We start from the raw sequence: 26941 nt of genomic DNA, 5'->3' as shown, positions 1-26941 counted from the left end.
TTTTCTTCTTGGTGTGTAGAAGGGATGGCTAGATTATGGCTTGAGCACTACCCAAAGTTTCTATAGTATTCTAACATCCCAACTGCTCTGGAGCAACAACCCACTAATTAGATCAGCTAGAAACTTGCAATAATGTGGTTTACTATGCCCAGTAGACATTTAACTTTCAGGAGAAAAATTACCATGTGCTGAAATTATTGTCTGGTTTCTGGCTAAAGATTGTGCATGTTCAAAATCCAGTTAGTATCATAGAGACTGGACTAGATCTGGCTACAGTCTGTGACCTCTAGTAGGAACTATCAAGCAATCTGGAGGGAGTGGGGAGAAAGGAAAAAAAATTATTTAGTTTACAGCTGCATCTAGTATTTTAGAATTCCTTCTGTCAGAAAGACCAGTTCTCAAGAAGTAATGTTTTAATTCATCACAATGTGAAATTAATTAAGAGAAAGAAAAAAAATACCTCAACTCACAGATGAAATAGGTTCATCCATGAACTTAGTTAAATCAGATATTCTTCCTTGATGGGAATTAACCTTTGTCCTCACAGCTACTGAAAACAGCCTAAGCTTTTATTCTCCATTTTAGCATATGACCACCTTCAAGAAACACTTTACCAAACAGCATTTTCCAATTTCAGAAATTATTTTGTAGTGTTTTTCAGCTCAAATGTTTACAATGATTTTGACATTGAGTAGGAGTTGTCTGAAGTAATAGCTAAGAGAAGGAGTTTTCTCAGAAAAGCAGACGTATCAGCTCTGGAGCTGAAAGGAGGTTTCATCACACCTTGTATCTCACATGACATTCTCCAGGCTGAGACTAGAAATTAAAGAATTAGAGCCTTTCTGGAATTTGTTACACATCTGTGATGAGCCTTTCCTTTCAACATGAGATAATCATTGCAATTACACTTGCAATTGCCAATTTTACTTCCAAGAAACAGTGGCCTCGAGATCTCCTATCAACCATGTTGGCAAACGTTCTCCAATGTCCTTTACTTCACAACTTTCCTGTAATGGGCCTCCTTCTGCAGTTCCAAAAATCTAAGGCTCATGATGGACATGATTTGCAATATGTTGTAATTACCAGGATCATTATCTCCTGCTCAGAATCAGAAACCCTATTTTTTGTAATCTCATTTTTATAACTACCAGCATAGATTAAATCGGGTATGCACTTAGGGCAGTCAGCGTTTCACTATACAGCGTGTGTGTGCTCAGAGTTCAAAGGCAGCTCAATTGCTCTAAATAGGGCCTGAGAGACTTTTAAATGACCTATAGCTTTCACTTTTGAGAAGCTGCTTCTCATTTTTTTCTGTGGACTTGAGTAATGCATTAACATGTTTCCAACCTTGTCTGTGAAATATCCTAAGGCAGCTGCTTTAAGTTGGATTCTTTTAAATCTACATGTATTTTGGTCATTTGATTGACACTGTGTTTTCTTCTCAATGCAAGAGAAAGAAAGCTTCTACCCACACAACCACAACAACTATTTTTCTATGCTGAGTTAAGGGGTTTTTTTTGTACTTTAAAGAATCACCTGCTGGAAATGAAGGTGCAATATTAATGCCTCATAGCATTAATTTCCCTCTCCCTGCATTCCCACCTCACCTCTCCAAGTCACAAAGCAATTCTAATCTGTTCTCAGTAGAAAGGGGGCTGATCTAAACTGGTGGTAAGAACCAAAACTTCTAAAAACTGCTAAACACACATATGCATAGATGTACCTAACAATTTTGTTTAGGTAGATTAGGCAAATTTTGTTTTAACAAAGGAGAGATTATTTTATCCTTGCTTGTTTTCAAATAAAGATGTGACAACAGTTTAGAAGACAGAGGACTACCAAGAGTATAGTTAAGACTCTCTGCCTAAAGCCTTACTTTTACATGTCTCTGCAGTGGATACCAGGTGTAAGAATACGGTGCAAACAAGAACAAGCACTTACTCCTTCACTTGAACAGGACCATGTGGTACAGTGAATACTTATGTAGAAGTCACAAAAGTGAATACGCTATTGAAATAGCTTCTAGTGCACTAGAATTTAAGTTACCTCTAGGACTCTTCACAACTGTATCTTCAGTTGATCAATAATATGAAAATAGAGATCCTGAAGTTTTGAAAAAATGCTCTAATAACAAACTTTACTTTCTATTGCCACTTCTGATACTTATTTCTTTATGAAATGACTTGTTCAGATATCTGATTTTTTCAAGTTCTTTTTCCTAAGTCTGCAGCATTCCTATATGATTGTGCATCCTGAAGCAACTCTCTGATAGACTTGGGGAAAACCACAAAGTTAAGAAAATGTATTGGGCTGGATTGTTCCGCAGAGAAATGGCCTTCTAGAGAGAAAATACTGCTCCTCCCTGTTTCTAAGGTGGTAGCAGCATGGATAAAGCAGCCAAAAGATTCTTCACTGCAAGAAAAGCAAAGGCAAAACCATTTTTACCTTAGTACAAGTAGCAGTAATTACCTTCTTCGCACTGCTAATTGCACAGCAATTACAATTGCTGAGGCCGGAAAAAAAGTGGTACAGTTGCTGATTTTACGCAGCACTTTGTGTTAGAAATTCAGCTAATCCACAGATTAACACACAAGCCACAATAAAGGCAGAATCAGAATTCTTGGAGGTCTACCAAGATTAGATTAAGTAACCTTATCTTTCTCTATATCTGAGAAAAAACATGATCTTCAGTGGTAAAAATAAAATCTTGACTGAGAAAGCCAGAGCAAATAGAACTATAGGAGGTTTCTTTGCTCACAGTTCCACTACCATCTTTGTAATATTCTTACATCACACAAGAAGGACCTACGCCGCTTTCTGCCTTTGTAAGTTTTGTTTTCTTGCCTACTCATTTCCTAACATAAGCATCTCTGAAGTTAGATGAGCACTTGGCTCTTAATTCCAGGAAGCTTAGCAGAAACCGAGTTATCTTCCAGAAAAGTATTAACTTTATTTCCTGTGCTTTCCAAGATGAAGATCATTCAAGGTATTAAGCCTTTTTGCTGCCATTTCAGCAGCTGAATGTTCTCTGTAAGGGAGAATGTATAACCTAAAGATTGCAAGCACTACCTGCAAAGGATATAATATACTTTTTCCTCAGGAAAAACACACAGTCTTTTTACAATCTCTTGCAAAAAGTTTTCTGCAAAAGAGAAGTAATTCTATCCCTTGGGTGAAGAGGGTTAACCACTTCATGTTCATTCTCACCGTATAGAATGAATAATTCAGAGCTATCAGATGTAAGACTAGCAAATGTCAGGCTGCCTTCCAAGGAAAAGGATATGGAGGAAAGAAGTACTCCTTGGCCACTTTTGCCAACGTATTATGGGATTTGATTTACTTTCTGTGCGAACATGCATTGTTTCTGCCTGGTTACCAAGATGAATGTTTCTAATGTCTAATATTTCTGCTCTTTATTTCTATTCCTCAAAGAATAGATATCTCCAACTGGACTTCCACGCATCCTCTGCAATCTCTGAAAATTCTGTATCCAGTGAGGGAGAAGAGCATTGAGAAATGTAACTTCAGAAGAATTAAATTTGATTTACATGATGAGACTTTCATTCAACTGCTTTGAAGGGAACCTTGCATATTTATCAGATGAAGCCTGGTTTCACTATAATCTGTTTTACCATCACTTCTGAAAAAGAGAAGGAATGAGGAATTGTCCTTGAAACCCAAGCAAAATAATCCCCTAGTATAGCTGTTCTGAAAAAACTCCATACCAGGGAAAAAAAAAATTTAGCAGTTTCTCCTCTATCTGGTCAAACAAAAAGATTTCTCTGCAGAGGAGATGGTCAATCTCTCATTTATACCATCTGGAGACAAGTCCTGGGACTCCTTCCTGATGGCTGACACTAAGCCCATACTCAGAACAAAGATGTGGTCTTTTGGAGGCCTAATTGTAAAAGACTGACACAAGGGAGTGAGACTTTCATTTGCTTCTGTGTGTTACCGCTTAACACGAAAGGATTTAAAAATATGGTGTAATCAGGACCGACGCATCCCAACGCAATATGTTAGACATCCTCCATTATTGCTCAGTTTAATAAAAAGCAATTTTAGATTTGGTTAAGCACAACTGCCTGTATCAGGAATTATAAGAAAATATAAACAGGAATAAAAAAAAGTATTTTACAATGTAGGTGTCCGTATCTGGTGGTGAAATTAAGAAACTTGTAAAGTTATCTGATTCGCAAAGTTTGTAGCTTACTTCTTTCTTACTTGAGAATTTCTGTATCTTAGTGACTGTCAAAGGCATGAAGCAAATTACTTAAAACAAGGTTTTCTTAATCTTAGCCTCATTTTGTCATTCTCTACTAGCATGACCATCTCTCCCCTTTTATAATCTGTAGATGATTATAAAATTAAATAATCTTCATTTTAATTTGAGAGATGACTGGGCCACAGAAATATTCTAATTATCCTCAGAGCCTATAATATACTTCTGCTTATATGCAATTATACATCTATGACTGTGTATACACACAAATATGCACTTTATATACAAAAAACAGTATATCATCTAATGTATGTTTCTTCTAGCCTGCAAGACAAAGATTACTGATCGTAGCTGAAAAGGTTACCTGGATCTGGGCTCTGTTTCCAGCTGTTATATTAGATATTGTCCAGCATGCTTCCTTTTTGATAGATTCTTTTGGGCTGCTTAGCAAGTGCAGTAAACTCTGCAGGGCTGAACAATTCAGAATTACCTGAATACAAAAGAAATAGAAATAAACAAACCACACCTTCGAGGAAATTTAGGATAAAGAATCTCAGGAATAAGGAATATAATGTCTTCAAAATCTATAAAGCATATCCCATCAGATGATTCCAAAAAGTTAAGGGGGGGGGGGAACTCCCACCAACAAAAACCCCAAAACAAAACAAAAAAATAGAGTAAGAAGAAATAAATGTTTGTATTTTATATGCAGGAAAGCTAACGAGCAAAATAACTGAGTAATTCAGATAAGAGATCATGCCCTCATTATGATTTCAGAATGACCTGAACACAAGAAAATATTAAGGCCATTATAACCAAACAAAAATGATGTTACAAATACTGATGACCGTATTGTCCTGTATTCTTGTTTTCTGTATTTTTGTATACCTGGAAGCTCCAACTACTCCTGCTTTCTGCATCAGCTGGCACAGTGGGGAAGACTGTTGCCAGGGTTGTGTCCAATGATATTATGAATGGGCACTTGTTATTCAAAAAATTGTTAAAAATTGCAACTGTACAGAGCAGAAAGTTGCAAGAAAATCTGCATTTCCAAAATTTTAGGTGCCTAAAGTTAAAGAGAAAATGCCCCAGAACAGGTATGTTACAAGACAGAATACCTGATTATGTAATGTTTGATCGCGAAGGGCTTTTTGACCCTCTGGAAAGGGCACAAGAAGATTCAATGACTGAAATATTAAAGAAATTAAAAAAAAAATAATCGCAACTTCTTACAAGTAAATATAAAATTGGAAGAGACTACCAAGAACCATGGTAGTTTTGCCTTGTATGGTAAAGAAGGCAGGCTAGAAAGACGGTGTGGTACAGAATTTTATGAAAAATTTTTAGTCTGTTTGTGGAGGTCAAAAAGATGACAGTGTCAAACTGAATCATGGTTATGACTTCTGATCTTGGAATCTGAATTCCCTTGCTCATCTCTCTCTCTCTCTCTGACTCCATACATACTGCTAAAACCTTTCCATTCCAAATTAAGATTAAAAAAAGCAAAGGTTACGGTTCAGGATTTTGTCATATATCTACTGGCACACACACTGTCTATGGTTCCGGCCATCTCCAAGCACTGGCAATTGTTAACTGTTGGAAATCAGATCTAAAGCAAAAGCAGGTTTGTGCTCTGAGGCTGTAGTTTTCAGGCAACTGTCCTGTACATTGCTGACATGTTCAGAAACATATCAACTGTCAAAGCTGAGCTATTCCTTCTCCCTCACATGAAGGATTTTTATATGCGTTCTGGCATATAGCATACAGCACAATCTGCAGGCAGAACTATCAAACTATCCTATTTAAGCAGTTCTCTAGAATTTTAGGAGTGCTTATGGTATACTCCTTTTGACTGAAATTATGTGCAACAGAAATGTTTTAACATTTTCTTGAACTGAAATCTGAGATTTAGGCAGTATTTAATGACCTGCATTACAAGTGATTTAGTGATCCCTTGTTGTTTTATTTTTAACAAAACTATGAAACTACAAAATGCACCTCATTCTTCTGATTGATCCGCAAAACAAAAGCCACTGAGAAAATACAAGAAAGCCTATGCAATTCAGCTACAGAAAAAAATTTGTAACAATCAAAAAATCATGTTAACCTCCTCCAGCACTAGTGACAAGATATTCAGTGTCAGGCTGCTCCTAACTCATCTTTCTCTAATCTCTTTGTCACAGAACTACAGAATTCCAAAGGATACATTTATACAAAAAGAAAACAAAATACCACCCCCCCCAAAAAAAAAAAACCCAAAAAAAACAAAACCCAAAAAAACCCCAAACCCCACATATTGAAAGAAAGAAGCCTCAAGGTTAGGAACCTGGATTTTAACTTCAGCATAATTTACATGGAAGAAGTAATTTAATGCTTTGAATGAGATTGTCACCAGCCAGTAGATCACAGGTAACATATGTATGCAAGCACAGACTCTCTGCTTCCACAGATTTTAGAAACTGATGCAAGCTGCTGTCTCCTGCAAAACCTACCAAGCAGCAGGATGACAACCTAGCATCTCTGAAGCATCAAGTCTCCTGGCTCCCTGTTTAATTCCAACACAGTGGTGGAAGTCACTGCCTCCTACAAGTACTTCTCCAAGCATGTGCCCAGACACAGTTACATATCATCCAAAATCTGACCAGACACTCTTTTTTGGTATATTCATCATAGACTGCCAACAGCGTCAAATGTGACAGGCCTTCAATGGCCCTATCACAATACATCATTCAGATTCAGCCCAAAAGGCAGATTTGCTTTAAACAAGCCAGAAAAAAACCAAAACCAACCACCCAAAAACCTCAAAAGGTATTGCACAGCTATATACAAATCCCAGACACAGCTATACAAGAATCCCCAGCAGTTCAGCACCAAACAGAAAAACTATGAAAACCACATGTCTTGAGGCAACTAGTGTCATCAATCCTTCGCTTTCAAACTTCAAAAGGAACAAGGAGGTGCTTGTGAATAGGTTACCAGAACTAACAGAAAGATGAACTGCAGTACAACACAAAAGAAAGTGAATACATACCTGGGTCTGGATATCATCTCCTGTGACAATGTTCCCAACAGCTCGTAAGGCAGGAGATACAACTTTGTAGTCATTGTGCCTAAAATTACCAAGGAAAGTTCTGAGTGTTAACCATCCTGAAGTGTCTCCATCTTTACATCCTCAAGGAAGGAACATCCACCAGCCGGGGGAAATCTTCCCTGCTAAACCTGATTTAATTCTCACTATCCAAATCGAAACACTCTTTGATTTTAAACTAATGGTAACTCTTTATAGGGTTTCTAAATATTTAGGTCTCTAGATATCATTCAGCAGCAGCAAACTAAAATATGAGATCAAAAGAATATAAGCACTTCAGAGTATAGGCATCCTTGGGAGAAAAAAGTAATCAGTTTTAACTATAAAACACACTTAATGTAGCACACACAAAGGCAGAGAATGAGACAGAGGAACACTGACAGAAGCTGTGTGTTTAATGCAGGCATGTCCCCACACAGCTGTTTGAACATCTTCTGTCATCATATGCATTCCCCAATCATTGTTAAATCAGGATTACAATAGGAAGGGTGAAGTAAGGATTTTTTTCTCAAATTAAAACACTTCTTTATAAAAAGGTACCTTAGGCAATAGATTCTATTCGTTAATCCAGCATCAAATTTGCTTTAATCTTAAAAGCCTTAATAGTCTTTTTTATTTACATCATTGAAAACCATTATTTCTTGTTCTTAGGTAACTAAATGCTCCATGTCCTTCCCTTAGGCCTGAAGAAATAGCTTGGAACAAGGCCAGTCTCCCTGACCCCAACTCCTACAGCTACACTTTACTGACCAAAGTTACGTATACTCTTCTACAGTAAGGATTTAGAAAATTATTTACATTTCAAGTCCCTTGTACTGTCAATTCTAGTAAGTTTTACTATTTTTTACATTTCTATCTTTGATATCATTCAGCAATTTCATTGGCAGGTAATTATAACACGGACCTCAATGGCACAGAGAAAATTCATATATATATTATCGATTTTACAAAATGTAGCTGTTAGGTGCAGGAAAAAAAACTTTTAAGAAATAGCAAAATGAGTACAAGAGAAGTTCCATTGTTTCTGTTACTCATGACAAATATAGAATATTGAACACAGGTAAAATTAAAACTCAAATCTTGCTTTTTGGAAATTACTACATTTCAAGACATATCTAATTAAACTCCCTATTGCCAGAACCTTGATTTTAGAGAAAAGAGCGGATAGTACATTTGCTCAGAACAAATTTCTTACATCAGCAATTCCACAAGTCTTCTGCATACTCCTGCATCGATCACAGCCTGGATTTTATCATTGGGGCCATCAGACAAATAGGACAAAGCCCAGCAGGCATCAGCTAATACATCTGTATCATTGACAAAGAGCAGCCAGGAAAGCACACTAAGACAAGGCGAAACCTGTAAGACATTAATAAGAGATACACACATTGTGCAATTAAAAGGGGCAGAAGAGCTAGTAACATGTCAGTTAATTTTGTATGTGACTATAGGACTAGGCACTGGCATCTCAAGGTTCAATACTCAGAATATTTAGAATCATAGAATGGTTTGGGTTGGAAGGGACCTCAAAGATCATCTAGTTCCAACCCCCCTGCAATGGGCAGAGACACCCTCCGCTAGATCAGGTTGCCCAAAGCCTCATCCAACCTGGCCTTGAACACTTCCAGGGAGGGGGCATCCACAACCTCTCTGGGCAACCTGTTCCAGTGCCTCACCACCCTCACAGTAAAGAATTTCTTCCTAACATCTAATCTAAATCAACCCTCCTTCAGCTTAAACCCATTACCCCTTGCCCTGTCACTACACTCCCTGATAAACAGTCCCTGACCATCTTTCCTGTAGGCCCCTTCAGGTACTGGTAAGCTGCAATTAGATCTCCCCGGACCCTTTTCTCCAGGCTGAACAATCCCAACTCTCTCAGCCTGTCCTCATAGGAGAGGTGCTCCTGACATAGGTAGCATTTCTGTGCAGGGCTGTAGCTACACAAGTACAGAGGAGCATGTCAGCAGAAAAGCACTATGAGAATTCTTCAGCCTCTACAGTACAATGTTTGGCAACTTAAACTCATACTTGTCCGCTAAGATGTGCCATACTTTGCACTACAGCAGCCAAGATGTACAGAATTTTGTTCTGTTGTGGGATGGTCATCTCTAGTACAGGAACAATAACAAAAAGCTAGGAGACAACAATATCAAAATAGTAGTTGTGAACACCTGCCTAAAGGACTAAATACATTCAAAAACATAATTTGTAAGAAGCTCATGCATTGTTTCAATGAAATTCTGAAATATTTCTGCTATTTAGTTTAAGCTTCAGCACCCTTATTTCTTATTTGGATACTACCACCTCAAAACACATTTCCTTTCAAACATTTCTTACCTTGGCAAAATCTGGTGGAGGATTTTTCCCTCTGCAGAGGTTGGATAGAGCCCATACAGCATTTCGGGTCATAGTGAGACGATTCTGTTTTGAAAGCAATCTAAAACAAACAAACAAACAAAAATCCAACCTTTGCTTTTAAAAATAAATAAATAAATCAAAGCCAGGCAACTCTGTAGGGTCAGCTACATGAATCATTAAAATACACTCAGGTCTACATTTTTACTTACACCAGGTCAAAATATGCTAAATTTGTTTTCTGTAAAAAATACATCCTAAGAAAAATCATGCTCGATGGCTGGATACTGACATACATGCTAGACACGTGAATCCTAGTATCGCAACAAGAACAAAACCCCTTATCCTGAAAGTATCTTCATTTAATTCCTTAGATACTAATGTGGCAGATTAACATTCAAAAGGTGCAGGAACTGTGACAAAATTACTCTAAGTGGAAGGATGGGCAGGTAGTTTTGGAGAATACTCTCCTCACTGAACTGCATTTTTATGTCAGTCTCAGATTATCAGCCCTACTTTTACACTTTTGTGTGTGAAGCTCACTAGTAAAGTAGAACAAAATTTTCCCTCAGAAAATGCTTATGATAAAGTTTAGGGTTTCTCGAACATTCCAGACAGTCACGTATCTCACAGCAAGCACAGTTCACAGACTTTCTGTGCACGCTGGCTCCAGTCCCAGGATGTGAGAGCCCTGCCTGCTGCGTTTTTGTTAGAACACGATTCTACAGACCACCCCAAACTAATCTCTTCCTGAAGTTGTTAAGGGGTGGCATCCACACACCAGATGCAGGGTTCAGCTTCTGCTCCCTAAGACACAGGAAGCCCAATGATGCGATGAACTGTAATACTGACACCTTCATGAGATCTGCATACCAAAACTGCTCTCTCACACACCAAAGCCACATCAGCCACTGGTACATTGTGTGTCCCCTTATCTGAGATCAACCCTAGCACTGACAAAGATGTGTCTGGAGTTGGTTAATTAGGTCAAACACAGAGTAAAGCCTCTAAACAAGGCATTTTCCTGACAGCTTAGAAATTACTAGCCTTAGTGGTCTTTGGCCTAGAAGGAATGCAGTAAGGCAAGACCTATTTTTTTCACAACTGTAACAACTCAGTTTCTTTTTCTCATAGCCATCCCGCATTGTACCAGTGTCTTTATGACAGCACTGAAAAATTTCACTGCTGTGAACAGAGTTTGCAGAGGACAGAGACTAAGTAATCCCAATTTGGACATGACAACAGTACCTGAAGGGGGCCTACAGGGAAGATGGAGAGGGACTATTTATCAGGGAGTGTAGTGATAGGACAAGGGGTAATGGCTTTAAACAAAAAGAGAGTAGATTTAGATTAGATGTTAGGAAGAAATTCTTCACTGTTAGAATGGTGAGGCACTGGAACAGGTTGCCCAGAGAAGCTGTGGATGCTCCTCCCTGGAAGTGTTCAAGGCCAGACTGGATGGTGCTTTAGGCAACCTGGTCTAGTGGAGGGTGTCCCTGCCCATGGCAGGGGGGTTGGAACTAGATAGGCTTTAAGGTCCCTTCCAACCCAAACCAGTGTATGATTCTATGATTCTAACACAAGGTGGTGTCACTGTTGCAGCAGTAATATGGTCCTTCAGCAGAGGACCATCAAGATAATTAGCAGACTAGAGAAATGACACACAATGAGAGGGTTAGAGACCTGGATATGTTCAGCGTTAGAAAGAGACTGTGTAAGGGGAGATCTAAACGCTGCCTACAACAGTTTAACAGGTGGATATAGAAAAGAGGAAGCCAAATCCTACTCAAAGATGCGTAGTGACAGGACAAAAGGCAACTGTCACAAGGTAAAGCATAAAAAATTCTTATTAGATATCAGAGCATTGGTTTTCACCATGCCATGGTCAAATACTGTAACAGGTTGGTCCAGGTGGTTATGGAATCTACCTTTGATGTTCCAAATTTGACTGGTTAAGTAATCGAGCCATCTAATCTGATCACACCTGCTATGAAGAGAGGGTTAGACTAGATGACCTCCAGAGGTGCCTTTCAACTTAAATTATTCTATGACTCTATTATAAGCCTAGACATCCACCCACTCTGTAGAATAAAATAGTTCCAGCTTAGCTGCTCCTAAACACGTTTCTATTTTAGCTCCATTACAAAATGTAGTTTAGGAGCCCCCATTAAAAAGTCTGATTAGTCCACAATAAAAAATATTTATTATTCTTCAAGGCAAAACACCAAACTTCAGTCTTATCACTCAAGCAAAATTCTGGAAAACGTATTAAAACAGACTTACTGCAATAAAGGGGGCAGGATATTACAGTCCAATACATAGTCTCTGCACATAGTGCTGTCTCCAGCAATGTTGCCAAGAGCCCATACTGCCTGCAATGAAAAACAGAACAGTAATTGCTTCCATTCTCACAATTCAGCCACTTCAGTGTATGTATTAGAGTGGGAGATACTCTGTTCTCACTGTTAGATCCTGGACAATATACAAAAAAAATGAATGCATTCTGGTTTCAGTACTTTTTTTATATATATTATATATACCCAAGCTTATTATACAATTCAGGAATATTTACAGAGATCTAAGAGGAATACCAAAACAGCCAACATGTATGTCTCCAAAGACTTTGCAGGCAGACATAACCTTGCCCTGTCCACAGTATAGGAGATGAGCTTATCTTCTCAGGCTTAGTAACGTACTAATTCTACTCTCCTCCAGGTTCAGGGTTGGTTCAAGTCCAGACGGTTCATAGCACAGGTCAAGCAAGTTTGTATCTACCCAAAAATGTTTGTGTAGAACAGCCCATATTAGTATTTCCTAAGAAGCCATAAAAGCATGCTTTGTTTACATAGTCATATTAAGAATGCTGACATCAAATAAGATGAAAATAAGACTCTAAATACAAGATAAACCAATATTCAGAATCAAGTATTTCAGATGGGCATTGGCATATATCTTTTAAGAGAAAATTATACAAGACAGAACCAGTGTTGCGTCTTAGACATATGCATGACAAAATGCAAGGACAGGTATTTTCTCCCTTGGACACGAGTACTACTATAACCCTTCATTTTGAGAATAAAAGACCTAAAACACCAGAAGATAATCAAAGCAGCATGAAATCCATCTTCTGTAATATGATGAGAAAGAAAGATTTAATTGGTTTTCATTTATATGTTTGGGTCAAGTGGTGTTTTTGATATCACTTTCCATTAGTATGAGAGCTATAACTGAAAGAAATTAAAAGTCTATAAAAAGTTGTATTGGGTTTGCGTGGCAACGTTTTGGTAGCGGGGGGGCTACAGGGGTGGCTTTCTGTGAGAAGCTGCTAGAAGATTCCCCCATATCTGACAGAGCCAATGCCAGCCGGCTCCAAGACAGAACCACTGCTGGCCAAGGCCGAGCCCATCAGCAAAGGTGGTAGTGCCTCTGGGATAACAGAGTTAGGAAGGGGGGGGGAAAACCCCACCACAAGCAATTGCAGGCAGAGAAAGGAGTGAGAAGATGTGAGAGAAACAGCTCTGCAGACACCGAGGTCAGTGCAGAAGGAGGGGGAGGAGGTGCTCCAGGCACCAGAGCAGAGATCCCCCTGCAGCCCCTGGAGAAGACCATGGTGAGGCAGGCTGTCCCCCTGCAGCCCATGGAGGACCCCACGCCAGAGCAGATGGATGCACCTAAAGGAGGCTGTGACCCCATGGGAAGCCCGCGCTGGAGCAGGCTCCTGGCAGGACCTGTGGCCCTGTGGAGAGAGGAGCCCACACAGGAGCAGGTTCGCTGGCAGGAGTTGTGACCCTGCGGGGGACCCACGCTGGAGGGGTCTATTCCTGAAGGTCTGCACCCCATGGAAGGGACCCACACTGGAGCAGTTTGTGAAGAACTGTAGCCCATGGGAAGGACTCACATTGGAGAAGCTGGTGGAGGACTGTCTCCTATGGGAGGGACCCCATGCTGGAGCAGGGGCAGAGTGTGAGGAGTCCTCCGCCTGAGGAGGAAGGAGCGGCAGAGACAACTTGTGATGAACTGACAACCACCCCCATTCCCGGTCCCCTGCTCCACTCAGGGGGAGCAGGCAGAGAAACTGGGAGTGAAGTTGAGCCTGGGAAGAAGGGAGGGGCAGGGGGGGAAGGTGTTTTAAGATTCAGGTTTATTTCTCATTATCCTACTCTGATTTGATTGGTAATAAATTAATTTTCCTGAGTTGAGTCTGTTTTGCCCATGACAGTCATTGGTGAGTGATCTCTCCCTGCCCTTATCTCGACCCAGGAGCCTTTTGTTATATTTTCTCTCCCCTGTGCAGCTGAGGAGAGTGACAGAGCAGCTTTGGTGGGCACCTGGTCTCCAGCCTGGGTCCATCCACCACACCCACTTAGCACAAAGAATGGCTTACTAAACACAGCCTTCAGTATTTCTTTTTCTCTTCATCCTTTACTATATGGTTGTAGGACTAGCTTCTTGCCCATCTGCCCTGAACATGTAGTTATATTTTCTGTATTTTCCTGTATTTTTGTAATTTGTTACAAATGTAGCAAGAGTTGCTCACAAATAATAATCCTCACAGTACTACTGTGAGGGAAGAATCATCATTTTAGAGGGGAGAAAATTATGGCCAAATATCTTCCAGTTTCAGAAATCCAGCTTGAGAAGCTCAGATCTGCTCAAAACGCAGACAAAAGTCACTTACAAAAATGCTGAGTTGTCCTCAACTACAAAACTAAATGCAAGCATTTCACACTGAGGATTCAGAAAACACAAAACTAGTATCACTGTACTGAAAACTGATATAAGCAAACTGTCCAGCATCAGACACTAAGCAGTAGATAGATTTATCTCAGAAACCTGCAACTGCCTTAATCGTAAGCATCTCTTCCTTTTTGTCTGTCCTTCATTCACTACAGTGTGCTCCAAGTTTAACAAACAGGGCCACAGTGTGACAAATAAAAGCCTCCTTTACTACCTGCTGATTTGTTACCAGGGCAACAATCTGTACATACACTAAATGAGATGAGAGTCATCTGGAAAAATACTATGCAATTGTGTACTAATGTTTCAGACTTAGTGTAAGACAAAAAGAGTGGATAATGATTAGTCAGTATTGCAGAAGTACAAGAGCTAACATTTAAGTGCTTAATGCTTTTAATTTTTGTTTTAATAGATATTATGGTGAAGTGTTTGGTGGTTGGTTTTTTTTAAAGCTGTTGGAAGAAACAGATTTTTTTTTTATGTTGTCCTGCTTTAAACCCAAAGTCAGCTGTGAGCAGGGCTGCAACTCTAGACCTGCAGCACCATGAAAAGGTGTAGGTAACACTTTGCAGTGGTACATTTTCCTTTACTACACCTTACTACAGAGCACTTCGTAACTGGTATTTAAGACTTACTGGTAACAAAGACATCATGCATTCAGCACCTGAATTTCATAGAAAAATATTTTCCAGTGATTATAACCCACTCTGCCTGCAATCTGAACTTTAACATGTCAGCGGTTTATTAGGAGGCAGAGGGGGAAGACGACAGATAAACTACTTAACTGTGGCCCCTAAGCTCTTCTGTTAATTCACACATCTTAAGGCTGAAGGCTGCACAACTCATTCTAAACAGGTTCGCTCTTCCCACCTGCTCTCTGAACATCTGCAGGGATGGTAACAACAACCTAACAAAAAAACCAAGTTAGCTCTTGCACAGAAGATCACGAGGAGCAAAAAAATGGAGTAGCCCTTACCACACTCAATGCACCAATCATACTGCAGGAACAGCACTGTATAACTGATGGTCGAATTTGGAAAGTAATGCCACCAGTTTCAACCGCAAAAAACCCAAACTCGAAAAAGCATCACATAGCTAAGTCCAGATGGATTTTCACATGGGCAGAACATGGCATCTATCTGCCATTTTGGCATGCTCCCTAGCACATTTCTAGTTTCTGCAACAACAAAGACAAACTCATTTCCTCAAAGAAAGCTAAAAAAATGGACAAAAAAACCCCCTTATTTCCTCTAATATAATTTTCTCAAGCACCTGAATTAAGTTTCTTTTAAAATATTTTCCAAAAACAATTCAGCCTGAAATAAGCCATTGAAATTGGAAAGTTGCAGAGTGGAAGAACTGGAAAGCTATAAGCAACTGGAAAAAAAAAATGTGTCTTGTGGAAAATGTTAGGCAACCTTAAGTACAGGTGGTACATTCTGAGCCAGCTATAAGAAAGAAAGGCAAGTTACACAAAGCAATCTAATGCTTATGAGTCGGGACTCCTCCAATCATGCATCTCAATACAGCCAAATGCAAGGTCAGACATCTAGGAACAGAGAATAGAGGTCACACTTACAGGATGGAGAACTGAACCCTGGATGTCAGTGACTCTGAAAAGAACAATGGATCGTATTGGATAATCAGCTTAACCTGAGCTCACTGCCAGCTTCTGTGGTAAAGCGTCCACAAAGACATCTTGGATATTTACACATCAAAGTATCAAAGAGAAGTGAAAATGAGGTACTATTTCTGCAAACAGCATTGCTGGAACAGCACTACCGAAATATCCAGTGCTTGTAATTTCACCACCACAAAAATATATTGAAATAAAGAAACATTCAGAAAAGGGTCACCAGAAAAGAAAAAACAAAACAACCCAAACACAAAACCAACCACCACAGAAATACCCTCATAATGAGAATTCAGAGCTTAATTTCATTTGCTCAAGAAAAGCCTAAGTTATAGAGGAAAAAAACAGAGAGCTTACTAATTGAGTAGACAATGAAACAAAAGCAAATACCTGGACCCAAAGCTAGACAAATTTGTATGGTAAAGGTACATACTTTTAATTTAGGATTAAGATTAACTGAAAATCTATTTGTTAACATGATTAATATTTAATCATCCTAAGTCTTCAAAGCAAGATTATATGTCTGAAATACATCCTTGTTCAAACACAAGTTATGGACCTCATGCAGAAATTACCAAGTCAAATGTTTGGTCTGTGCTTTACGCTGATCCCTTTGGGCCTTAACATAAATCTACTCTGTAAGGAACGTAGAGAACAAACTATCATTTTCTCTGCAGAGAACAAACTATAATTTCCACTCATGCTTTATCTTCAGGAGAAACAAGCATGAACTTTCCATCTCTAAAGCAATTTTTTTAAACAAGGCTTCTTGAATTCCACAATACACAGAAAAATATTAACCCATTAGAGATCAAAATGCATTACCCCATTGGCTGTGGTTAAATACATCACTTCCAGGAAAAGAAAAATACAATGCTTGCTTAGACATCTTAAGACATACTAGGTAAAAAGGCACTCTTGTGCAAAACTGCCAAACGCTACATTTCCTCTGAAGGCTTTCTTACAGGATAGGTTTGTTCCTTTTTGGAGAAGAGAGAGAGAAAGAAGAGAGAGAGAGAGAAAGAAGAGAGAGAGAGAAAAGAGAGAGAGAGAGAGAAAAGAGAGAGAGAGAGAGAAAAGAGAGAGAGAGAGAGAAAAGAGAGAGAGAGAGAGAAAAGAGAGAGAGAGAGAGAAAAGAGAGAGAGAAAAGAGAGAGAGAGAGAAAAGAGAGAGAAAAAAGAAAAAAAAAAGAAAAACAAAAGAAAAACAAAAGAAAAACATCACCAACCTCCCAAACCACCACATAAAGACACAAAAACCTTAACACCACTCATAATCTTTACCTGTTCTTGTACGTCTTCAAACTCCGAACTAAGCAGCTCTATGAAGATGGGGACGGCTCCTGCTTGGATCACTATTCGAGTCTGAAGGGAATTTCCCGAGGCAATATTTGTCAGTACCCATGCAGCTTCAAACTGGAAAACCAAATACAAATGAAAGTTTACTAGGAGCCTTCTGCACCACACCAAAAATTAACACTAAATGTCTTTTAAAGACAGAAAGAATTAGTGTAGGGAAAGCATGAGGTATTACTAATTAACACAGACAATTTGTAAAGGAAGACTCAAAATCAGAATTTGCAGACATTCCTTATGAGAACAAGATCAGGATTTCTGTGGCTTTTCAAATATTATTTTGTGTTATGCAATCATATTACCTTTGGTCTGTTCTACTGCTTTTGCTTACTGGCTAAGAACCTATACAGAAAAAATTAGTCTTCTCAGAAGATATCTGATACCTGCATTCACTGAATCAGCAATGATATTCCTGAAGATACATGAAGAGACATTTTTTAACAAAATTTGATGGATATAAAACAAACAAAAGCCATTAAAAAAAAAAAAAAAAAGGAAAGGAAAGGGGATTTCCAAAAAAACCCTTTGTGATCACAATCCTGCAACTCCAGCAAAGTACTTCTCTCCAACTCTGGTGATCAGTACTGCTGCCAAGAGTTATTAGTGTATGATGTTTTTATTCAAGACTTGAAGTAAAACTGAGATCCTGAATTAACACTTCACATCTTTTGATTTAACTGTTTTTATAATTTATTTTTCTTTTAATCTCAATGTGCGAAAGCATTAACTTTTTAAGCTGAAATGCAAATTTTAACACTACCTGATACAGACCTCAGAAAATATAGCTTCTAGAAATCTAAACTTTGGTAGATTTCCACATGCTTTTCAGTCCAAAAATGATTACACTACACTAGCAAATTTAAATCCTATCAGATACATCCAGAATCCAGACAACAAAAAGACTGCTAAAAGTTGAATGAAAAGGCAAAAATCAATGAACAATAAAAATGGTAAGTCGTATGCTATAAATGACCGATTTTGACATTACTAATGAAATTTATTAAACTGATGTTGATCCAGCAGTATTCCAGTGAAAATCCCAATATACTTTCCAAGACTAGCTATCTCTGAAGAGTAGCAAGGAATTGTATTTAGGATTTAATCACAAAAGCAACTCCTGCTAAGGAGACACACAGAATCCTGAAATGGGCCTGAAATAAGAACTCAACAATTAAGCCTAGTCTTGTAAGGCTTTTAAGTGTCAATAATTCCATTTTAAAAATACAATTAATCCTGCCCTTTTGACCAACTAAAGGAGAAAGATGGTAAGATGCAATCAGGATAAACAATTCCAAAAATACATCATTGTAATACACAAAGAGTACAGGCTGCAATAAAGCAGAAACACATGTCAAAACTGTAAGACACATCATTAATGAACTAGAAGCAAAACATTCAGGCCAGAGCTTAAAGCCAACATAAAATGTACTTGCTTTCCTGTAATTTTACTTTCCCTGAAGTATCCAGTGTTTTGTCACACCGTGTAACAAGATTATTAGTCATCTTTCAACTAGAGGTTTCTTACTCATATTTTAGAACTTGTCCTTTGGCTTCCTAATGGATGCCACCAGGTTAGACTATTCACAACTCAGATTCACATTCTCTCCAGTCACATACCCATAACGGAGAAGAAACACTATGTATAAACAGATTAACCAAATTTAAGACCAAATAGCAGGTACTCCTCCTTGCTCAATCCTGCACTTCAACTATTTATAAAATAAGTTTTGATTATGAGCTAGTCATAAGATCTCCCCATCTTCTGTGGAACGAAGTTTGTTAAACTGAGCTCTTCCCAACATGTACCTAGAGTTAAGGGCGAATTAGATGATGCCCTTGCATGAGCACCACTTAACATTTCAGGTGGTATGAGTTACAGAAAGGTTAGCTGAGTAACAGCTTCTCCTCCTCTCCACTGTGGAGATCTGATGCTCCAGGATGTATAAACTAAGGAACAGCCACGTGCAAACGGCGAAGGACAGAAAAACAAAATACTTTATGATAATTAAAGTTAATTGACAGGAAGAAAACCTCATCCAAGGGATGATCTTTATATCTGTTTGGTTCTGTTCTTTTTTTATTATCTGTCTCTCCATCTCAGAAAGATTTTGCAAATGAGACAAATTTAATTGTTCACATATGCTTTAAGTGATCATGGAGAAGAGGGAAGCTTTTTTAAGTCTTGAAATCGCTTGAGCAAAAAATGGAGAGAGGAATTCCAGACAAATTACACCTTCCTACCACTGATACTACAAGTTCAGTTTTTCAAGAAAAATGGAACACAAAGTCACATAAAGTTCCACGTTCAGTAGCATGAAAGAGTTTCCACATTCAATCCAGCATACAAGTAGCTACTGAGAAAAAAAAAAAATTCAGTGTTTCCAGAATGAATTGAAAATCATTTCCTTCTACAGCTAGGCTAGAGTCAGGAATGCCTAGAATAGGAAGCCCAAAAATCTATGCTTGTGCCAAGGAACACTTTTGGAAACACTGACAGAGTAAAAACAAATATTAAAGTGAGGTCAAGAAGAACTTCCTAACTGATCACAGAAAAAAAAAAAAATCTGCAGACCCTGAGCTGCCAAGCAGGCAGACAGATCTGGCAAGATGAAGGAAAAATAACCAGTTGGAATGGAGTATCAAGTACTTGGGTTTATATTATTTTCAATACTTTGTTACAAACTCTTTAGGATAAGCTTGGAGGTTTCAACTTTGACTGATTTTTGCTATTTCCATGTAAAAATCAATACAATGTATTATACCAGTAAGGTCATGAGAATTTGATTCAACATACAATAGCTTTTGAAGTGTTTTTAAATTAGAGATGTATCAGCATTTGATGAATTATCCTCTACCCTTATTTTCCCTTCCTATTCAAGTATCTCCTTCAAATACTAGAAGCTTGTTTCCCTTTATCTGCTTGTTTTAGGCTTCCATGCTAGAGGCCCTATAAGTAATAAAAGGCATTCAAATTTTTTTTTTTTATATCAGATCGCTTACAAACTTTCCACTGGAGTTGCAAACCAATGAACTGGCTTACATCTGATGCTCTTAGTTACTGTCCACAGACTCCTCAAAAGTAGCTAACAGACTTTTGGAATTCTGCAGCTATCAATTTGAAAAGTAATTCCCTAATGTGCAAGAAAAAAAGTATCAATTTTTTACATATCACCACTCACCAAAATCTGGATTTCACATAGCATTAATAAACTTGTTGCCTTATGCATTTTGAAAGAACATTGATTCTAACCTATATATTGTATTTAATGCTTACCTGTGAGCATTTTTTTTCATTTACTAGATGGTTAATTTTCTTTCACTTTCTACCAGGCCAGAAGAATGAACTCTGACCAGAAAAAAGGACAGCTGGAAACAAGATAAAGCTCCAAGAAGCAAGTCCACATAAATTTAGCCCCATTGTAGCAGACACAATTTAGTTTTTCAAACCAAAGCAAGTGAGTTCTAAGGTTTCTATGTTTATCATTGTGAATTGTAATTCTAATTCCAAGGTTTTTTTAATTTAATCAAAAATCTAAGTCATAATTATAAAGACTTAAAACTGTTTCCAATTAGTACAAAAAACCCTAGAGTTTAATAGCTTTTCATTTGTCAAGGTCCACATTTCAAATTTTGTTTTTGTTACATGAGAAAGTTAGCATAAAGACCCCATCCTAGCCATCACACAATACAATTCAGAGGTCTTGCTAGAAATCCTGAAGGTAAAATAGCTTTTTTTATCCTAGTAAAGAAAAAAAGAGGAAGTACAGCTAAATAAGCAAACCATTGATTTTTTTTTCTAATTTGCATCACCAAATGCTTTCATAATATAGGAAGATAGATGTATTTATATTTGTATACCTGTAATGTACAGTTTTCTTTTCGTTTGAGGAACTCCACAAACCTGGCCACCACTCCTGGTGTGCTTATGACTTCATCTATTGGGGGATTTGGTTCTATTTAAAATAAAAAGTAAAGTTAGATGCATTCATTTCTTTGTTGGGAAACTCTCAAATTATTGCATCAAAATCATCATAGAATCATAGAGTGGTTTGGGTTGGAAGGGACCTTAAAGACCAGCTAGTTCCAACTCCCCTACCATGGGCAGGGACACCCTCCACTAGACCAGGTTGCCCAAAGCCCCATCCAACCTGGTCTTAAACACTTCCAGGGATGGGGCATCCACAGCTTCTCTGGGCAACCTGTTCCAGTGCCTCACCACCCTCGTAGTAAAGAAATTCTTAGATTCAGTGATGTACCAACTTGTCTTTTCTGAGAACGTGTTCTTTTTCTACAATACTGCTTTACCTTTACTAAAAGGCAATGGATTCTTATCTGTCACCATAAGATGACTCTGGCTTGAATTTTGAGGTAATGAAGTGTCATGATTCAAAACACTAATGCACTCAGGCAGACCAATTTCACAGCAGCAGTTCTGTGAAGTCGTTCTGGCATGCACACATGCAGAGCTCAACTTCAGTAAATTAGCATACTGGAGCCATAGAGACACTGCCTACAATATTTAAACTTACATTAAGAGCTGACATCACATCTGCATCACTTAGTTTTACAGATTTCAAGAACAGAAATGACTATACACCTAGCTGACATTTTGCAAAACAGAGCTTCATACAGAAATTTCTGTACAAAACTCAATCTTTATTGCTGTCAAAGTAAAAACATGTGCCAGGAACCCTTCTACATTTTTCTCCAAGTAATTTCAGCTCCTTACCTTTAGAAAGAAGCTTTCGGAATTTCTGGGTGGCTGAAAGCTGCTGTTCTGGGCTATTGGAGAAAATCATCTCAATCATATCAGAAGTGATGACTGCACTCTAGGATTCCAGAAAGAGTGATAGAGAACAAGAGGGAAAAGAAAATCTGAGATCAGTGGTAAAAAAAGAATACAACATTTGCTAAGCTGGTATTAAGTTTCTCTCTTATTGAGTAAAAACCTAGGTAAGACCATTATGGACAACAAATGAGTCATCATATATGTACATCTACATAAGCACCATCATTCTTTAAGTGTAGTCTTCTGTGAAAACCAAAATTCAAATGTTACTTAAACTATGGCAAGAAGATCACTCTTCAGAACCTCTCACCGGTATTCTCTCCCCTTTTTTAACACCTCTCCTCCTCTAAAATAAATGTAAAATTGTCAGCTTCAACAAAAGGTAGTTTAAAATGGAACAGCAATTACAGTTATGCAAGCATACCACTTAATTATGCTATTGTTTAGATTTCTGCAATGTGTACGTTTTGAGTCATTCTCTTACACCAAAACGTACAGGACTTGTCATTTTTAGAAGAGTTGACAAACCTAATGCTTGTCATCATAATCAAATAGAGTATCAAATTTTCAATAATACTGATAATTTCCACTAATACAGCTAAAATAAATCAGCAACCTTTCTTATGCCAGGTAAAATCTGACATTCTGTTCATCACACATGTAAATCCATGTAAAGAAGCATAACGAAAGTCAGATTTTTTTTTTCTTCTACTTCTTCTGATTTAAATCCTCAGATCTGATCCAAACCCTTAGGTACATAGGGAGACAGATGACAGTGCTGAAAATACTTAAGCTTTGTCTGTAATAGCTAAGAGCTCCAACTTTTAAGACCCAGAAATTACTGATATCTAAAATAGTGAACTGTATAATGCTAGTACCTATCTCAATTAGATAGGCTCCTTGCCTTGCTTTTTAACCATCTTCATTTCATATAAGAAATCCTCTCTGTTACAACTTGAATCCCTTACCATTTTTCTTTTCAGGGACAGAACTGAGGTAAAAAAACAGGGAGAAAGAAAAGCCTAATTTCCACTAAAAGGTTTTTCTGTTGGATGAAATTCCAACTTGGAACGGAGTTCAAGGACATGTGCAGATAGCTAGGTCCAGCTGTGTTTCCAACACCCTGGCTAAAAATTGTGTCACTTGAAAGTTTGCTAACAGAAATTTCCACCTAGCTCCTTTTTTATCTTTGTAAATTGCAGTAACACATTGCCTGGGTTGAATTTTCATGTTTCAGGCATTATGAATTTCAGATTTAAAAACCCCAACAACTCTGGGCAACGGTTGATAAAATCACCCATAATGGTCAACATCAAAACCAGGAAGTAATCAGCCTGCCTGGAACAATGACATTTTATTTAATTTTCTTGAAAGCATATCCACTGAGCAACCACTCACTCAATCCATACCCTTTCTTTCTCATGTATTCTGTTCTCTGTTCACTGAGACAAGTGTTTAAGAGCTGTCCATAAGCTCTCTGAATGCTGTTTTTCACATTTTTCCACTCCCCTCAAGTCAGTGCATAACAGGTCTGCTCAGTTTCAACAAGCACTGTATTCTTTCTCATCACTTACAGAAGTCATCTCCATGTTGTTCATCTGAGCCTCATGGAAGCCACCATCTGACATCACTTCCTCCTCCGCTTCCTCCTCAGCTGTTGCAACATTTCGGCGTTTAAACAACTAAAGAGAGAAAGTATTTAATATATATTATATACCCAATATCTACACAGCACATCACACACAAGGCTGCAATAAAAATGACATATGCTATCACCTGAAAGAGGCTAGTATACTGGCTACAGGACTGCTGACAGTAAACAGAGAAAGTTTAGTCATGGAGTAAATGAAAACAGCAATGTGCTAGAATACTGGTTCCCATTATTTCTGGAAAATCCTCACCGATATTCCCTTCTCTTCTTCACCATTCCACTCCACCAACAAGCTATCTCTAGCTTCCAGACAGCTGCTTTCTTGCAACCAAGTGGCAGAGAATGGTGGGGCTCAAAGACCTGAAAAAATTGCTGTGTATAACAGACCTTTGTAGAACACCTGCACAGGCTGGGGTAATTGAGTTACTGTGGCAAAGAGAGAGCTTTGGAGGATGATCACATGGGAATGGTCTAAAGAAATTATAGAGATGAACAGAATTTGGTTGCTACCACTTAGAGAAGGCACCCAGTTTGATATGTCATGAGGAGAGGCTACAGTTTCTCCCCTTAATTCAGCTGTCTCCTTGGAAGAAACACTAGCAATAACAAGATGGGTATGGGAGTGCTGCTTGGCCTGTTGAGTTCAGGAAACAAGACTCCAGCATTGAGCCACGTCAGATTTGCACCACTGCTGACAGGCAAGACAAACAGACCTGCTGTTACTCTTCTCTCCAGAGAAGATGGGGAGGGAACAATATGCAAAACTGCTAAGTCTGTACCAACCCAAGGTCAGTGATAGGCATCCTTGTGGAATGCTATTCCTTCTAAGCTACTGTATGATGTGCCCACTCAAGGTCAACAGACACGCTCAAATACAATCTTAAACCAAAATTTATATGTTGGCAAGTTATGTGTAAATTCAGAAGGTTGTTTTTGCGGGGTTGTTCAGCTTAAAAAAAAAACACACAACAAAAACCCACAAAAAAACCCAAACAAAAAACCCCCGCAAATAAACCCAGGAATTTAAACAAGCTTCAATGACCTATGGGCTAAATACTTAGAAGAACCTGCACATGGTCTGAAATTGCAGAGCTACAGACTCTCTTGCAGCTCCACTACTATTCCACTGTAAGTCCAGTTAGGACTAACAATTTTCCTTAACAGAACGTAATAATGTCACACACTATATTTAGCCAACCTGTAGTAATTAGGTCCAAGGGATGTCAGATGCATGCATAAGACAGAAAAGACTCATCATTTTCCTAATTTAGTAACGCCTTTACAAATAAGACTATGTTCTGTGCTACCAGTAGTCTGGAAACGCTACCTGCAGTTACTGAGCAAAATCAACAAGAAGCATCACAATTTCCTCTCAGAACTCTCCCCTGACCTTCCTTGAAAACATCTGGTATTGACACCGTGAAAATAATATTAAATGGGTATTAAATGGAACAGACTTGACTTACCATTCCAAACACAAGTATATTACTATCTTCATTCTAACTCCAGAAACCTCAGCATTGATGAAAAAGGCTTCATTATAACTTACTTTGAAACTGAACCAATCCCTTAAAGCTTTCACTGAACACAGCTAAAGACAAAAGGAAAAACTGCTCAGTGTTACCTGTTTTTATGTCTTGTCATTGCTGCTGTTTCCTGATTAAACCTGCAGAGCACCTGCCACTTTGCAATGTGAATGAAGTAATAAAAAATAGCAAGACATAAGCAGGTAGGGAAACATCATTTCCCAGCATTTTTCTCAATTATTTTGCTTAAAACATATACTAAATCCACTACTCAAGAAAACAGCCTTATGGGCATAAACATAGCATGAACTTTTGTAAATTAATAAATTAAATGAAACTTAGAGACAGAAAACTGAGAAGAATCAGGTTAAAAAATTATTTCTTCCCTCAAGAAAATCATTACTGCAACTAATAAGGACTTGGTCAGACCTTCTCTTCCTCCTATTTCAGCTGCCATGTTTCCTTCCATTTCACCCCAGCTTGCCACTTTTTGAACAGAGATTAAAGCCACCACAGCTCAGGTAGCAGAAAAAAAAGAAAAAAAAAAAGGAAAATAAAAACCCCCACAAAAAACACATCCTTAAACAAAAACCAAACAGGAATTCCTCAATCACTTTCAGTGCAAGCTCAGCTAGCTTTGTTCAAATCATCTTTAAGCTGCTCTGGCCAATTCACTTCTTGATACCTGCAGAAAAGCCAATAAAGTCTGCAAGTGACTCTGATTTCAGACTATGCATGAATCTGGCAGGGCAGGAACAACTAAGAAGGGGCTTGGGAGAAGCCAAGAGCTAGAGACAGTGTAAGACAAGGCTGTTTAAGGACTGGTTACAGCTGTAGTACAGTACCTGTTCCTCTCTCTTTTGCTTCCGTAGCTGAAGACCCTCTTCTTCCCGCCTGCGACGCATCTCATCAGGGTTTAGAGATTTGTTCTTGTAGCTCTTCAGTCGGAAATTCTCTTTTCCTGAGGTCGTCATGATTCCTTTACAATACAATTAAAAAGAGAAGTCAGAAAAAAGTTACTCTTCAACAACACATCATTTTAAATTCTGCCTCCATCTCCTAATCTCTGCAGCCATGCACTTTCAGCCACTGTCTCACTGTATCCCATCACATAACTTCCAATAACTTAGAAGGTGTAAAGCAAAACTTCACAGAATTGTCACTTCAGTGTGCCAGTTCTTCACATCAGACCGACAAACTTTTATTTTATTCTCTGAGGCTGCAAGGCATAAGTAAGTAAAACATTTTATTAAGAAAGAACTAAAGACCTATAAGGCAGAGTATACAGCCTAGGCTAAAAAGAAAATTGCACTAATAAATCTTAACATTTCTCCACACAGGGAATTAGTCAAATTAATTATATTCCCCTGTCTTCACTCAGAAGTGAAGGGGTCTTAGCAGCTTTTTAGCTTAATTCACTTTGCAAGTCAGTACAGGGGCTTTTTTACACTCCAAATCCACATTTTAAATTAATTCAACTCAGCTTTGTATTCCTTCTATCCAGACAAAACCTACAAGAAAAATGCAATGGAGAGAGAAATTTTAGGTGAGGATGGTTTAACCACTGGAAATGCTCACTCCT

General features: G+C 38.3%; 1 protein-coding gene across 3 annotated transcripts in view; it reads right to left on the bottom strand.

Annotated features, from left to right (window-relative positions):
• KPNA1 (karyopherin subunit alpha 1) overlaps positions 1-26941 on the bottom strand; it is a 52411-nt gene that overhangs the window by 13320 nt on the left and 12150 nt on the right. For all 3 annotated transcript variants that reach the window (XM_075764305.1, XM_075764294.1, XM_075764316.1), the window contains 10 exons: positions 26205-26338; positions 23757-23864; positions 22123-22222; positions 21252-21346; positions 17322-17453; positions 11952-12040; positions 9651-9750; positions 8506-8669; positions 7254-7332; positions 4587-4712 (listed from right to left, as the gene is read on the bottom strand). In XM_075764305.1, coding sequence (XP_075620420.1) covers positions 4587-4712; positions 7254-7332; positions 8506-8669; positions 9651-9750; positions 11952-12040; positions 17322-17453; positions 21252-21346; positions 22123-22222; positions 23757-23864; positions 26205-26333 — 1122 coding nt within the window. In that variant the 5' untranslated portion in view covers positions 26334-26338. The remainder of the gene's footprint in view (positions 1-4586; positions 4713-7253; positions 7333-8505; positions 8670-9650; positions 9751-11951; positions 12041-17321; positions 17454-21251; positions 21347-22122; positions 22223-23756; positions 23865-26204; positions 26339-26941) is intronic.

The sequence above is a fragment of the Balearica regulorum genome, chromosome 1 (assembly GCF_011004875.1).
Source record: "Balearica regulorum gibbericeps isolate bBalReg1 chromosome 1, bBalReg1.pri, whole genome shotgun sequence".
Lineage (NCBI taxonomy): Eukaryota > Metazoa > Chordata > Aves > Gruiformes > Gruidae > Balearica > Balearica regulorum.
The sequence above is the reverse complement of the archived record's forward strand: the minus strand, read 5'-3'. Positions and strand labels throughout refer to the sequence as shown.